Source organism: Carlito syrichta, unplaced genomic scaffold, assembly GCF_000164805.1.
Source record: "Carlito syrichta isolate Samal-C Ts95f unplaced genomic scaffold, Tarsius_syrichta-2.0.1 Scaffold307129, whole genome shotgun sequence".
In the NCBI taxonomy this organism is placed as follows: Eukaryota; Metazoa; Chordata; class Mammalia; order Primates; family Tarsiidae; genus Carlito; species Carlito syrichta.
Window position 1 is genome coordinate 185819 of NW_007251225.1, and position 16288 is coordinate 202106.

General features: G+C 43.5%; 1 protein-coding gene across 1 annotated transcript; it reads left to right on the forward strand.

The window, feature by feature from the left end:
• Positions 1–5306: 5306 nt before the first annotated feature.
• On the forward strand, positions 5307–7108 carry LOC103266290 (protein S100-A7-like). The gene is made up of 3 exons (XM_008063906.2): positions 5307–5471; positions 6650–6706; positions 7001–7108. The coding sequence occupies exons 1-3, from the start codon at positions 5331–5333 to the stop codon at positions 7106–7108; spliced, it is 306 nt and encodes a 101-aa protein (XP_008062097.1). The 5' UTR covers positions 5307–5330.
• The last annotated feature ends 9180 nt before the right edge of the window (positions 7109–16288 follow it).

Sequence of the window (16288 nt, forward strand, 5' to 3'; positions counted from 1 at the left end):
CCAAGAAACCAAGAAACTTCAAAAACCATACTTACTGTAAAAGTAGTGTTTAGTTCACTATATTTTATATATCCCTACCTCATGTTCTTTGTACTGTATGAAATCTTAGTACTTTAAATCCTACCTCAGACCCTGTAGAATTAGGCATATGTCGGGTGCCGGGTAGCGACTGATTGCATAATCATATAATGTCTTAAGTAGTGTTTGCATTTAGAACTCTTGGGTTAAGCATTGTTAGTCCCAATTGCCATGCTGACATCTGCTTTTACAATGGGATGTAAATGTTAAAGCGATAAGCCCCTTTCAGACATTCCTTGGCAGCAGACTTGGAGACACCAGTAATCTGCCTACTTGCTCAGGTTAATTTATACGCAGTGACGGTATGAACCTAACTTATCTGACATTCCACTCTGCCCATTGGGTGGGTTTCTGTCAATCACGGGCAGTCAGGTTGAAGCCCACGAAAGGCACCTACCAATACCAAGTGTTCCCGTACCCATTAGGAGAGATTACCCAATCATGTAAAACCAAGTTTAGAGTTCTTTCCCCTCCCTCTGTAATGGTGTATAAAGACTGCTTGCCATGCTGGATCGGGGCTCTCGTCCCTGAAGCCACAGCCGGCTTCGTTCGTGAGCCCAGACTCGAGCCTGAATAAAGACCCTTGTGTGTTTGTATCAGAGCTGGCTCTTTGGTGGTCTCTCAGATTTTGAAATTTGGGTTTAACAGTTCCAGCTACTCGGAAGGTTGAGGTGGAAGGATCGCCAGAGTCCAGCAGGTCGAGGCTGCAGTGGCTGGGAGCGGCCACTGCACTCCAGTCTGGGTGACAGAGTGAGACTCCAACTCAAAAAAAAAAAGAATGTGGACATGATACAATATCTAAAAGCTGCAAAAAGTTCAGGAGGAAATGAAGTCTCTCACCCTCTCAACATTCATCCTCCACGTTCTCTGCCAAAGGTGTCACCCACTTCAAATTTCTTGTGTGTCCTTCCCTAGAGGCTTCTCAGTAGACCACAGTGAATTGAATGAGTGAGTCACTGAGGTCTGGTGCTGGAGAAGTGTGGGCAGAAGTGGGCAAGGGAGGCCAGGTTGGTGTGAGGAGGCCCCATGCAGGGAGAGGGCCTGTCAGGCTCCTTGTGGTGCCAACCACAAGGGCATGCAAGTCGGAAACAGACTTCCCAGTCCATGGGAGGAATTTTCACAAGAACAGAGGGTAGACATAAACTCTTCCATGAGTCAGTGGGGCTGTCCACAGAGGCCCCTGGGATGCTAACACTGACATCAGGCTCCTGGTTTCTGCACCTGGGAGGGCCAGTCTGCAGCAGGTTGGGGCACATAAGAGCCAAGGGCAGAACCACCCATTCCTACACAGACTTTTGTATAGAGGAAGGAGGAAGGACATTAGAGACTTGATGGGAAGTCCATGTCATGGGGGCTGAGAGGGAACTTTGATCAATTTCTGCCTCCAGGCCCATTCCATGGGGGCCACTCCACTGCTGAATTTAGACAGTGGGGCCCTGGGTGAGTCAGGCACCCCCTCAGCTATTGCATGAGATTCAAGACTAAGAAGTGACTCAGGACTCAGGGCCCTGACCCCAGGTCTCCCCTTAATACCTGGAGACTTTGCTCAGCCCACCCCCCTCTCTGGCTTTCTTCAATGGCCACTGTGGGTCACAACACCAGAGCTCCACCCCCAGGGCTCCTGTGAAGCTCTAACCTGAAGATGGCAGAAGAGTTGCCCTGCCTCCCTTCTTAGCCTTGGAGCTCCCACTGGGCTCTGATGTGATCTACTAGATGCAATAATGAGCAGAAGAGTAAGGATTTAAATCAGAATTCTGGGATTATTACTTGATTTTGATGCTTACTAGCTGAGTAAATTTGCGTTTCTGAACTATTTTCACCTCAATTTCCTCTTACTAAAATGGGAATAGTAAATCCACCTCATAGGGTTCAGAGGATTAAAGGGGAAATGCAGGTTTCAGCAGGTATCTTCATGCCTAGCACATAAAACACTCAATGAGAGGCAGTGATAGTTAAAGTTAGCTGTCAGAGCAAGTTGGTAGGACTGAGTGTGTGAACAGAGGCCATCCTGCCTTCTAGAGTCTGAAACTCCATCCTCTTTGTGTCCATGTCCCGGTGTTCTCCCTCATCCCCATTTCCTGTATTATTCTGACACATGCATTGGTTGTCTCAGTCCCAGATGAAGGGTGGGACAGGAGACAGCTCCAGGTGATGCCAGTGCTGAGCTCAGCCTCCAGGGTGTGTCCTACCCACCTGAAGTGGGGTAAGGCTCTAGGAAGCAGGCACAGAGGGGGCATCAGGGCTCCCAGCCCCCAGAAAGAGACAGGCTGAGCCTTATAAAGGGATGGCTCTTCGCTGGGTACACAACTCACTCAGCCTCCTTCTTCTGACACTTCCCCAGCTCCAGTGAGTCTCATCTGCCTCTTTGCCTTTCTAGGAAAAGTTCCCAGTGCCAGCTGCTGTGCTGCCTGCTGTGGGTGAGGATGCAGAAGACTGGGGTCTGGTCACAGCTCTGCCACCCACAAGATACTGTGACCTGCACTCTGAGCATGGGGGTTCTCACCTGCACAAGCAGGTGGCTGGACAGACCCTGTCCATTGCTCCCTTTGGGTCTCCTGAGACAATGCTTATGGAAATGTCCCAGTGGGGGCTGAGGACAGGACCCTCCCTTTCCTTCCAGTTTCTTTCTCCTAGATACTCCCTCCTGTCAGGGTCTAATGTTGGGAGCCAACATATGTAACCACACAGCTGAGGCCTATGAAGGCCTATTCAGAAGGTCGCCTATGAGACAAGGATATAACATCAAGTGTGTACATATGAATAGTAACCAGTGTATTATAAGACAACAGAATTTTCAATATTAGGAAGTGACAGTCTAAAATAAAATCTTATTATATCCTATGAAAAATGCACAGCAGAATTATTTTATATCTCTTTTTCTTTCTAAACTGTTTTTCTTCTTAAGTTTTTTAGCTGTTATTTCCTGGTAAACTGATTGATTAGCTTTTGTTCCAGTATGTAGTTTCATTTGGGGTTATGATTAGACGTTATAACTGTGATAATAGTTGTATTATGTTGCTTTTGGTCAAGCAGAACGTTCTTGGTTTTTGTACGTGCAGTAACTTTCAGCTTGCTTCAGTCCCCGGCTGTCGTTATGGCAACTGTGCAGTTCATTGTTTTAAGTGGCATGGCAGGTTTTGAGACGTAGGTAGTTTCCATGTAATAGGCAATCAGATTTAGGTTTTAGGTTAAAATGTCATTGAATTAAGTTTTATAGAACATAGAGTAAGTTCATAATTTTTATACTTATTAGTACTAATGATAAGGTTTGTAATAGATTATAGTAGGATAATAGTTGTATTAGAATTTAGACATGATATTATAAGATAAGTAATTAATAAAGTATAAAAGACAATAGTTTAGATATTTGAAATTTATAGAAGTTGTGATAAAATTTTAGGTTAAGGATAAGTTCATAGGTAATTAATATACAATCATAGGGCAGTATAGAAATGTAGTAGGTTATAAGAATTATAAAAATAAATAGTATAAAATTAAGGTAATAAAATTAAGTCATTTAAGTAAACTTATAGATTATAGTATAGTGTTAAGTTAATAATATTAATCGGCAAAAATATTAAAAGTTAGTAAATCGGATTGAACTTAGAGTTAACTTGGAAAGTTTTTTAATCAGGGCTTAGAACTTAGAGTATAATATGAATGATTTATTGAACATTGTGGAGAACATTTTGAACAATCTGTATTGAAATTGTGCACCTGTGATTCATACATCATGGAATTGTAATTGTTCGCTGGGAACCTGAAAGTCTTGTGATGGTACATGATTTGTAAAGCGTGTTACACATCAATGAATTTGTATGCCCCCAGCAAGTAATTGTCACACTGCTGGAGATTATAGAAAATGGTATATAAGTTGGAAAAAGTTTGAATAAAATTGGCTTCAGTCTTGGCCAGACTGTTCCCAGAAGAGCTGCCTCCGTGTGGTTTCTTCTCTCCGTTCTGATTCACCGGTGCGGTCCTAACCCCCCTTTGGTCAGTGCAGGTCACCGACAGTCTAAGATGCAGAATTCTCTCTCACCCTTCCCCACAAAGAGCACAGGGTTAAGGGTTTCCCTGTGAAAGCTTCAGAGGCTCTTTACCCCCACACCTGGGACTCCCACTCAACATACCCTGGTGAGATGACCAGTGCCTACCTGGTGAGGTACTGACCACCCAAGCTCCCTCATCCCCTGCTAACTACCACCTGGAAAATTCTCACTCTCTCTCTGAGCACAGAGCTCAACCCCCGGCCTCAACCTCAGCTTCCAAAGGCCTAGGGTGCTCTTCTTAGTGAGTTACCAGCAAGGAGGTTCCTCCTGCATTGGGAGGTGATGTCAGACATCCACATGCAGGAGTCAAGGTTGTTTTTTGGTTCTTGGAAAGTCTGGGATGCACTGTCCTGTTTCTCTGGCTTGGAGTCCAGTTCACTCCATACTCTGCCTGTTTCCTTAGAATTTACCTCAGGAAGTCTGATAGTGTCTTTATTTAAACACAATCAAGAGAAAAAAAGGGGTAAGATAATCCACAAGAATAGACAAACAGAAGTATCCCATCCGACATCACTGAATAGCTTAAGAACAAGGGAAGTGATTTCTGTTCCTTTTAACAGAGGCCAACTGTGGCCATCAGTCCAGCTTTCTCACTCCTTAGGTGGTCTTGTAATACTTTCTCTACTGTTCAGAACTGGGCTGCGTTTTCCGCTCATACCTGGAGCCTGTGTACTCCATGTCATGCGGAGCTTACAGTTGAGTCCTGTTGGACCCCCAGGGTGTTTTGGACCCGAGGCAGCCCAGGAGGGTCAGAGAACAGATCACCAAGGACATAGTCCTGCCCTCATGACTCTCATCCTGAATGTGAAGTTCAAGGAGATGGATTTGATGTTGTTTGAAGAGTGGAGTCTGCCAGCTGTTGAGTGTGGTTAGGATCCCAGGTTAGGTTTCAGACTTTTTCTGTGTTCTTAAAATCCCATCCTCTTTACTTCTCCATATCATCGGTGCTCCCCACAGCTGAATGTCTGCTGACCTCCTACATCTTCTCTTGGTCCCTGGCCACGGTGGGCCAGCTCCCAAATTTGACCTTCTAAGGAACTTATCCCATCACACTGAGAGAAAACAAATTCCTTCTGCTCCATCTGAGCCTTGCCTTCACTCTGTCCTCAGCCCTTATTCCATCAATCACCTGTGGACACACAACTCACAGGAAGCAAAACAAACTCATTGTCTGTCTTTCCTGCAGACTTTCTGAAAGCCAAGATGAGCAACACTCAAGCTGAAAAGTCCGTGATGGGCATGATCGACCTGTTCCACAAATACACCAGACCTGATGATACCATGGACAAGCAGGGCCTGTTGAAGATGATGAAGGAGAATTTCCCCAACTTCCTCAGTGCCTGCATGAGTCAGGGTCTAACCTCTCAATGTTGGTTGGGCTTTGGCATGACTGAGGATGCATTTTGTTATGTGACCTATGACAAGTCACCGTCATCTACTGGTTCAAAATGTTCTCATCTGCAATAGGGAGATAATAGGATTTATTTCCTGGCTCATTAAAGGGATCTAAAGATGATATATGTGAAAAAGTTTGAAAATGAAGAACAGTAATAGAGACATAAAGAATTCTTATTAGATGATTAGCAAAGTAAACGGTCCCTCCGGGCTGTCACTGACACTCTCTCCATGAAAGTAAGCCTCCCATGGCCAGGCCCTGCCTTTCAGATGTTCCAAATCAACATTCCTGAGATTAGAGTTAAGGTAGTAGAAATTCCATTATTAATAGAAATAAACATGCTTCTTTTTGTGAATCGAAGTCTCACTCTGGCACCCAATCAGGGCTACCGCAGCCTTGACCTGCTAGGCTCAGGCAATCCTTCTACCTCAGCCTTCCAAGTAGCTGGAACTACAGGCATGTGCCACCACGCCCAGCTAATTTTTTTAATGGTAGAGACGAGGTCTCGTCAAGTTGCCCAAGCTGGTCTCAAACCCCTGGGTTCAGGTAGTCCTCTCACCTCAGCCTCCAAAGTGCTAGGATTATAGACATGAGCTGCCACGCCCCCCCAACACCCTTCTTTCAGTTGACAAAGTTCATTAGCAAACCAGAAACAAAAAAATGTAGGTTACCATGTAATGTAGAGTTTAGGTGACCAAGAACAGGGAACTCAGAACAGATGAGTTTAGGTGGAAAAAGAGAAGAAAGGAGAAGAGAAATCAAGAATGAAAAGAAGAAGGTATCAGAAACTATTCTGAGTCAAGGGAATAGATCTAATGTAAATAGTGTCGGAAAGGGTAGAGCTGGGCCTTGAATCCCCCTCCTACCCCAGATCACTTCCCAGAGCACCTCTAGGCAGAGACTGTGTCTCACCCTGAGGTCTTTTAAGTCAAAGAACCTCCCTAAAGAACTACAGGATAGCACTCACATCCCCACCACATCTTCACCCACTTACCCTCTGTCTCAGCCACACCAGTCAAACCCGTGCAGATCTAGGTACTTGTCTCTGTCTCTGCCTCCTCTTCTCCCTCCCTAACCTCAAACCGGTTTGTCACCAAACTTTTCTTGTCTGTTTTTCTACTCACAGGACAAAAAGGGCAAAGATTACCTGTCCAATGTCTTTGAGAAAAAGGACAAAAGCCGAGCTCAGTGGCTCAGCCTGTAATCCCACGCTTTGGGAGGCTGAGGTGAGCGAATTGCCTGAGCCTGTGGGTTCGAGATCCGCCTGGGCAACCTGGCGAGACCTCTTCTCTACAATATATCAAAAAATTAACCAGGCATGGTAGCGCGCACCTGTAGTTGTAGCTACTTGGAAGGCTGAGGCGGAAGGATCGCCAGAGCCCAGCAGGTCGAGGCTGCGGTGGTCAGGAGCGTGCCACTGCACTCTAGTCTAGGCGACAGAGTTAGACTCCAACTAAAAAAAAAGGACAAGAATAAGGATCAGAAGATTGAGTTTTCCGAGTTCCTCTCCCTGATGAGGGACATAACCACAGACTACCATGAACAGAGCCATGGAGCGCCGCCCTGTTCTTGGGGAAGCCAGTGATCCCATCCAGCCCAGGGCCTCCAGAGACCCCAAGAAAAATAAAGTGTCTTCTACCTGACACGTGCTTTATTTCTTTCTTCTCTTTGATGACTTATGTTGTCAAAACTGCCAATTCTGTGTTACCTTTGTTGGAGAATCCCACCACCCCGGTGGATCACCCAGGAGTGTGCCCAGTGTCCCTCCTGTGGCCTCCCACAGAGCTGAGCCATCTCTCACAGGACCTCATGTTCTCCTCTGCTCCTGCCTCCTAAATGCAGCCACCAGGGAAGGTTCCAGGTGGCAGTTGATATAAGCCCCTGCCAGGTCACAACAATGTTCCTCTTTGTCAAGGGATGACCTGGCCATTCAATACTGCCCTGAGAAAGGGCCAGGGTTCCTCTGTGTGCTCCTGTCACCTGCTCCTGCCCCAGCTGTTCCTCTGAGGCTTGAGGAGACAGGCTCTCCCCGCATGAGGCATCCTTAGAAGGCATGAGGCTCATGACTGTGAATGGAAGGCAGGGCAGTGTCCCAAGGATGGGATCTCTTGTCCTGTGGCTCCCTTACCCTGCAGCTTGGGCTCCTGGGGCCATGTCCTTGTCTCTATGTCATGGGCTTTTGTGTCTATGAGGGGGACACTGTTGTCATGAGAGAGAGTCACTCTGATGCTGTGTTGTCCTCAATGATGGTGTGCTACATGCAAGGACTGGTTGTCTGGGGATATCAAGATGGCAATGAAAGAATGTTCAAGGTTTTGAGGAGATTAAGATAGTCCAGGAGTCCATGCAACCTATAAAATCTTTGTTAGGAGACTGGACTAAATAAGGCAGCGCATATGGGAATGCCACTAAGGGCTGAGAAGAAGAGCTTGTGGTGACTTTCATAAATTACAACCCCCTCTCTCTGCCAAATGAATGAGGCAGGTCATGACATGGTCTGTTCCAGGCCAGGCACTGTGCAAGAGCTGAGGATGCAGAAACAAACCGGACATGGGCCGGGCTGCCTTTGCAGAGCACTGGCTCGGCCCAGAGACATGAGAATCTCCATGGAGCCACGATGCAGGGTCAACATCCACCTGCTACTTCCACAAGATGTCCCCAGCAGCTACTGTTAGCACCCCTCCTTGAGGCTCATGTCATTGCCCCTCTTACCCTCCGGGGTTAGTTCCTGCTACCTCTCAATCAGGCAAACATTTTCCTGGAGGAGTCAGGCATTTGTCTCAAAAATTCTCTTTCCATCCTAACTACAGGAAATACATGGGGTGAGTTCTTTGTCCTTGTGGTTGGAAGGCCCAGTTCCTACTCATATCATTCTTGGAGTATCTTATTCACAGACCATCACCCCCATCTTCCTCAGGAGCATCCTTTCCTGACCCTATTCTGCTCCTTAACATCATTCAGGGCTTATATGCAATTTTCACCTCCAAATCCCAATGTCTGGTGATTCTCTGTCTCCTTCCTCCTGCTTTCCCTCCCTCAGTCTTGTTCTACCTGTTTTCAAACTCACACATGAGGTCTGACAATTAAGTTTATGAACTCATCCTAGAAAAGGTGCTGCATACCTCATTGCTGACTATCACTATGGTCACCTTTGAAGCACTCCCCTTGGAAAGCTATACAAGATGTCAGTGCCTAGTCCACCCACCAAAGCAATTTCAGAACTCTTCTTCTGGAATGACCATCAGAGCTGTCATCGTATTACCCTTGATGTCCTGAATACCATCAAAATGTCTTCCTTTCAATCTTTCCTTTATCTTCAGGTAAAGAAAAAAGTCACTCGGGGCCAGATCAGGTGAGTAGGGAGAATGTTCTAATACAGTTATTTGTTTACTGGCTAAAAACTCCCTCACAGACAGTGCTGTATGAGCTGGTGCATTGCCGTGATGCAAGAGTTCCTTCAGGATCATTTTTGCACACACCTTTCTCATGTGGAGATTTTCAGTTAAGATTTTCCTAACTGTTTCTCTATCAATGTTTATTTGATCTGCTGTGCTTCTCACAGTCAGCCAACAATTTTTATGCACAATGTGACAAGTTTTTGCAATGTTTTCATCAGTTCTGCTCGTTACTGGCTATCCTGACCTCTCTTTATCAATGATGCTTTCTCTCCTCTCAGAAAAACGTTTAATCCATTTGCACACTGCCATTTTAACATGGCATTATCCCCATAAACTTGGACTAACATGTCCCTGATTTCACTTCCACTCTTGCCAAGTTTAACAGTAAACTTAATGTCTGTTCATTGCTCTAATTCAAACTCTGACATTCTCTCAGTGGCACAGAAAAGCATGCAACAACCATAATGAATGCCACTCAGCAAGATACCACCATACGTTGACACAAACACAGCTGTGAGACACTGATATGCCAAGGTTATGAAACCTTAGCAGGTCGTTTGTACAGTGCTACCTAACATAAGCACACAGTGGCAAGTTCACAAACTTAATTGTCAGACCACATAGACCTGCAGTCTCTGGGCTGCTTCATTTTTTCTTCTTATCAACCCCTCCTGCCTTCTGTTTGTAGCCTCCTCCCTATAATCCACTACACAAATTGCTCTCTCACCTACTGTGGGCTGTATTGTCCACTTTCCTTGGGCCATAGCATCCCTGTAATCCTCTTACCTCAAACCAACCCCTCCATATTCATCTTCTTCCCTTCTTCTCCAGAACTGCCAGTTCCTTCTAGGAGCTATCATGCCAGAGTCCCAAGAGCTGATATATGACTTCCTCCCTACCCTACACTCTCTAAATCCCTCCTGCTAACCTAGCTCCTGTTATTCCAAGTGCTTGTGAACCCACCCCCACCAACATATCTTAGTAACTATTATGCATTATGTTGATGTTAAAGAGAAAGAATAATTGACATCTATTTGCTCACACTCACATGACACCTGCCAAGAGAAAAATTCTGGGACTCCAAAAGGTTCCAAGGAAACCTGATATCACAAGACTTCAGTAACTTTTGCATAGTTGATAAACATATCCAAGATGCAGGTGTGCTGTCCATGATGCTGACATTATTGTGACCTCTCTCCCCTCACCCCTACCTCCTTTCGTTTTCTTCTGATTCATATTCCTTCAACCTTCTCTATAGGACTCTCTTCTTCTCCCCCACATGCTGGTGGCTTTGGCGTAGGGTTCTGGCAGAAAAGACGGCAAATAGAATGATGTGGAGAAAAGCAGAATATCATAAAAAGTACTGTATGTTTGATACACACTCAGATTGTTTTTAATTCTCTGCCACCATAAGTACACTATGACGAGCATCCTCATACATGCCCCTAATGGACCTGTGAGACAATTTATTTAGTATTCAGAAAAGAAATTGATGGGTCATAGAGAATACATATATGTAACTATGTGTGAAAGAATATCTTATTAGTTTTTAATTTTCATTTTACAAGAGTTCTGACCAGCACCAGATAAGCTTCATTACTCTCCTTTCATTTGCCTCAATATTACTGGATTGAAGAATTACTATCTCTCACTAAGAGCATCATTTTATTTACCATTATTCTCAATTTTATACTAGAACTCATTTCTAATAGAGCCTTTGGTTACTTAAGTTCATTTTTCTATTTAAGTATTTTTTATATTTTATTATTGCTATCACTTTTAAAACTAAATTAAAGCAGTTCATGTGAAGCAGCTAGCTTCCTTGAGAATCACATATAAGAGTGTGAGAGACTTTATTTCGTGCAATCCAACAAAGCAGACTTTTTTTAAGTATGGTGGAATTCTACCTTGTATCCATGTTGCTCTGTGCACAGCTAGCATTATTACATCTAAGCTGAATATACTGCATAATGTACAGCTAGAATATATTGCCTATCCACTCCCTTACAAAAGCCTCCCTCACCCTTCTACTGCCTCCCACAACTTGCCACTACAAACAATTTTTATGTGTCTATGTGAACATTTATTTGGAGTATATGTATTGAAGTAGAATACCTGGGATATAAATTATATGTGATCTTAGCTTGCCAAACGCTTTCTCACCAGCAGTACCAAGAGTCTCTATAGTTCAATAGTACTACCAACATGTCTGCTTCTGACTATGGTATATTTTTGTAGCAGACTAATTATCCCAATGAAACATATTAAAAATGTGGATAAAATTCAAAAAACAACCTGTAAAAAGGCATCAGAAATCTACAAAAGTTCTTAGATCTGGTTACCCAAGGGAAAGAAAACTCAATAAATGAACGAAGCATTCTAAGCTACTTCCCTTCCTGAGAAATGTATTGATTCTTAAGTAGCTGGAACAAAGAAGTTGGCAAGCCAAACACAAAGTAACTTCTAAGAGACAAATAATTTTATTTAAGTTTTTTGTTTTGTTTGTTTGTTTTAGTTGGTGTCTCACTCCGTTGCCCAGGCTGGAGTGCTGCGGCACACTCACGGCCACCACAACCTTGATCTTCTAGGCTCCAGTGATCCTTCTGCCTCACCCGTCTAAGTAGCCAGAACTATAGACACGGACTACCACACCCCGCTAATTTTTTTATTTATTGTAGAGACGAAGTCACGCCAACTTACCTGGACTGGTCTGGAACTGGCCGGCTCAGGCGATCCACTTGCCTCGCTCCCAAAGTGCTGGGAATACAGGCTGAGCCACCGAGCCCAGCCTATTTAAATTTTCAATAATCATTCAGGGATGGTGAGATTAAAATTAGAGTTCAGGACTTCCAACACTGCCAGAACTTGAAGGACCAAAATTCTAGATAAAAGGGATGAGCCTTTCGATTTTGTGGTAGAGGGTTTTTTAGAAAACGCTTCAGCTGGGCTCGGTGGCTCAGCCTGTAATCCCAGCACTTTGGGAGGCTGAGGTGAGTGGATTGCCTGAACCCGTGGGTTCGAGACCCGCCTGGACAACTTGGTGAGACCTCATCTCTACAATAAATCAAAAATTAGCTGGGCGTGGTAGCCCGTGCCTGTAGTTCCAGCTACCCAGAACGCTGAGGCAGAAGGATCGCTGGAGCCCAGGAGGCTGGGCCTGCGGTGGCCGGGAGCGGCCACTGCACTCCAGTCTGGGTGACAGAGTGAGACTGCAACGCAAAAAAAAAAGAAAAAGCTTCAAACATATATCACAGTTAAAATGTTCCAGTTCGTTAATGCAAAACGTCGTGCTCAGTGCCTGCAGCTGAAACAGCAAGCCCTTTCCTGGCGCAGCACGCTACGCCATGCTTAGCATCTGCAGCTGAAACCTAAAACGGCAAGCTTTTGCTGTTATCACAAAAGGTACAAAACTTTTCACCACGGAAAGCCCCTTCCCCGAATGTCCATGTAAAACATATAAAAGCAGAGACCCGACTGTAATCTGGGCCCAGCCTTTGCGACTGGAGTCCGCTGGGCCGAACGCAGCGTTCTGGTAATAAACTGTTTCCTGCTTACCAGCCTCAGTGTCACAGTCTCTCTGATTTGTTTTCCCGCAGCAGTCTAATTTGTCTTTTTCCCTTCGAGACGCACGGCTATTCACAAGTTGTACATCTCAAGAAGTAGACACCATCAGAAAGTTTTTGTAAAAAGCCTAAACAGCCGGGCTTGGTGGCTCAACCTGTAATCCCAGTGCTTTGGGAGGCTGAGGTGAGTGGATTGCCTGAGTCCACGGGTTCAAGGCCCGCCTGGGCAACTTGGCGAGCCCTCATCTCTACAATAAATCCAAAAAAAAATTAGCTGGGCCTGGTAGCGCACGCCTGTAGTTCCGGCTACTTGGAAGACTGAGGTGGAAGGATCGCTGGAGCCCAGCGGGTCGAGGCTGCGGTGCCCGGGAGCGTGCCACTGCACTCCAGTCTAGGTGACTGAGTGAGACTCCAACTCAATTTTTTCAAAAGAAAAGCCTAAACAACTAAGTAGAGTCTTTGGAGGATAAAAATCAGAGCTCAATTCTGAAAATTGATGATGTGGTAAGCACTTGATAATCTGAATAACTGGCTGACCACCAGTACTGTGGCTAGAGTGAAAGAAGATTGTCTTGGTGTCCTTGTTGTTTGGAAGATTGTTTCCTCTGTGAATTCCTGGTCTTCGTCTTTCAGTTGGCATTTGCTCGAAACTATTGAAACAATTTGATGAAAAGATTAAATATCTGATTTCAAAAAAAAAACATCAGAGCTCAGTGGGTTTACAAGATAGAGGTACCCTTCTAAACATTCCAAGATTTCAATTAGAATCCCTAAAGTGTTACTCCTAGGAAGAAGTGTATAGATCTGAAATATAAAAAACCTTACAAATCTTAAAACTCAGTCTTGAAACAACTCTATCCCAGATTGGACTAAATGACTTGCTACTCTAATTGCTTTCCAGAAGCTAAAGAAAATTCTCCATAGGGAGATAAAATCATCCATATCCTGAAATGAAAACTTTTTATACTCAATGTTCTGCATTCAATCAAAAATATCAAGTACCTCAAGAGAGAAGAGAAAAATAGAAAATGGGAAAAAAAAAACAAAGATGATCTAGTTGTTTCACACCAACGTTAAAAGTAACTGTGCTTGACTGCCCAGTAAGTGCATATGATGAGAGCCTGTGGTTCAGGAGCAGTAACCAGGACAAAGCATCATTTCAACGGGAACCCATTAACACAACTACCCTAAAAACAAATCAAAGTCACTTCCTGGTGAGCTTGCATGATTATGGGGGTGATACAAGAAATTGAATTGGTTTATTTAAAAATTGTGTATTTATTCTTACATGCTTAAACTTCATTCACCGTCCAAGTACCCTCTGTTTGATGCAATACACCTACCAAGACACTTTTTCCACTGTCCAAAACAGTTTCTGAACTCATCAATTGTGATGCCTTTTAGTGCTTCTGCTGTTTTTTTTGTTTGTTTGTTTCACCTCTTTCACCTCAGCAAAACATTTCTCTTTGAAGACTTTTTTCATCAGAGAAACCAAAAAAAACTTTAAAAATTTGCTTGGAGTGAGATCAGGTAAACAGGAAGAATGAGGCACAGGGGTCATGCCATTTTTGGGCAAAACCTGGTGAACACTCAACGTGAAATGGTCAAATGTGTTGAAAGAATCTCCACAAAAAAAAAAAATTCACTGAAGCCAAATGCAGCACTACAACAACACTAGCTGGTACACTGATGCTAATGAGTTCCTAGAACACTTACCTAGTGAGGAAAACCTCTACTACAAGGGGCCCAACCTCCAACAGGTAATTTTGGGCTTCTACGGGGACCCCTCTCATATTTCAGATGCAAAGGAAGGCATTTTTAATAACATAGTTCCTTGGAAAAAAAACTGCATTTAATGTGTTCAAGAAAATAACTGACAAAATGGAGAACTTTACCAGAAAACTAGAATCTATAGAAATTCTAGAAGTAAAATGAAATAATTGGAATTAAAAATCCAATGAGCCAGGCACAGTGGCTCAAGCCTGTAATCCCAGCACTTTGGGAGGCCAAGGCAAGAGGATTGCCTGAGCTCAGGGATTTGGGACCAGCCTGGACAACTTGGTGAGACCTCTCCTCTACAGTAAGCCGGATGTGGTAGTGCGTACCTTAGTTCCAGCTACTTGGAAGGCTGAGGCAGAAGGATCGCCTGAGCCCAGCAGATGGAGACCGCAGTGGCCGTGAGCATGCCACTGCACTCCAGCCTGAGTTACAGAGTAAGACTTCAACTCAAAAAAAAAAAAAAGAATCCAATGAATATAGGCCAAGTGTGGTGGCTCTTGCCTGTAATCTCAGAATTTTGGGAGGCCAAGGTGGGAAGATTGCTTGAGCCCAGAAGTTAGAGACAGCTTAGACAACATAGCAAGACCTCATCTCTATCCAAAAAAAAAAAAAACTATCCAGCCCAGGAGGTAGACTAGGTATATTAAATGCATTTTTTACTTATGATATTTTCAGTTTACTATGAGTTTGTTGAGACATAACTTCATTTGAGTTGAGAAGCATTTGTATAGTGATTTAGAATTTTCCAAAAATGATGAGAGATTTCAAGAAACAGATTCAAGTACTGTGAGCCTCAAGCAGGACATATTCAAAGAAAGCCACATTTAAGCATGTCATGGTAATGGTAAAAGTGTTAAAAACCAAAGACAAAGAAAAAAAATCTTAAAGTAGCCAAAGAGAAAAAGACACATTACTTTCAAAAAAGCATTGCTAAGAATTACAGCCTGACTTCTCAACAGAAGTGACAGAAGCCAGAAAACAATGAAGTAATATCTTAAAAGTACTAAAAGACAATAATTTCCAACTAGTTTTTTTTTAAGTACCTTTTTTAAATAAAAGCAAAATAAAGTTTCAGGAATATCCTCATCAAATGAATATTCTAAAAGTTCTACAGGCAAAAGAAATATGATTCCAGACAGTAGCACAGAAATGTAGAAATGACCATATGCTGAAGAATGAAGTGGGACCCCTTCCTCTCACCACATATACAAATTAACTCAAGATGGATTAATGACTTAAACATGAAACCTCAGACTATAAAAATCCTAGAAGAAAGCCTAGAAAACACTCTCCTGGACATCAGTCTAGGCACTGAATTCATGATCAAGTCTTCAAAAGCAAATGCAGCATAAACCAAAATTGACAAGTGAGGCCTAATTAAACTAAAAAGCTTTTGCATGGCAAAAGAAACCATCAAGAGTAAATAGACAACCTATAAGATGGGAAAAATATTTGCAAACTATAAGAAAGTTAAATCAACAGAAGAAAAAACATTAAAAAGTGGGCAAAGGACATGAACAGACACTTCTCAAAGGAAGATACACAGGCAGCCAACAAGTATATGAAAAAATGCTCACTATCACTAATCGTCAGAGAAATGCAAATCAAATGCCACAATGAGATACCATCTCACACCAGTCAGAATGTTGCTCAAAAAACAACAGCTGTTGGCAAGATTATGGAGAAAAAGGTACATTTATACACTGTTGATGGAAATGTAGCTAGTTCAGCCCCTATGAAAAGTAGTTTGGAGATTTCTCAAAAAACTAAAAATAGAGTTACCATTCAACCCAGCAATCCCACTACTTGGGTATATACCCAAAGGAACATAAATTGTTCTACCAAAAGACATCTACACTCATATGTTTATGACAATATTCACAATATTCACAATAGCAAAAACATGAAACCACGCCTATCAACAGTGGCGTGGATAAGGAAAATGTGATACATATTGTTGGGAGCCTGTGGAGGCCTGCCTGAGCGTTAGGGATCCAGGCGGGCTGCGGACCTTGAGACCACCAG

What these genes read in the sequence shown, in the direction of transcription:
- LOC103266290 (XM_008063906.2), top strand. Translation starts at nt 5,331, where the DNA reads ATGAGCAACACTCAAGCTGAAAAGTCCGTGATGGGCATGATCGACCTG. An exon ending in CCAACTTCCTCAGTGCCTGC is followed by an intron (nt 5,472 to 6,649) that starts ATGAGTCAGGGT and finishes TTCTACTCACAG; the next exon opens with GACAAAAAGGGCAAAGATTA. An exon ending in AGAAAAAGGACAAAAGCCGA is followed by an intron (nt 6,707 to 7,000) that starts GCTCAGTGGCTC and finishes GACAAGAATAAG; the next exon opens with GATCAGAAGATTGAGTTTTC.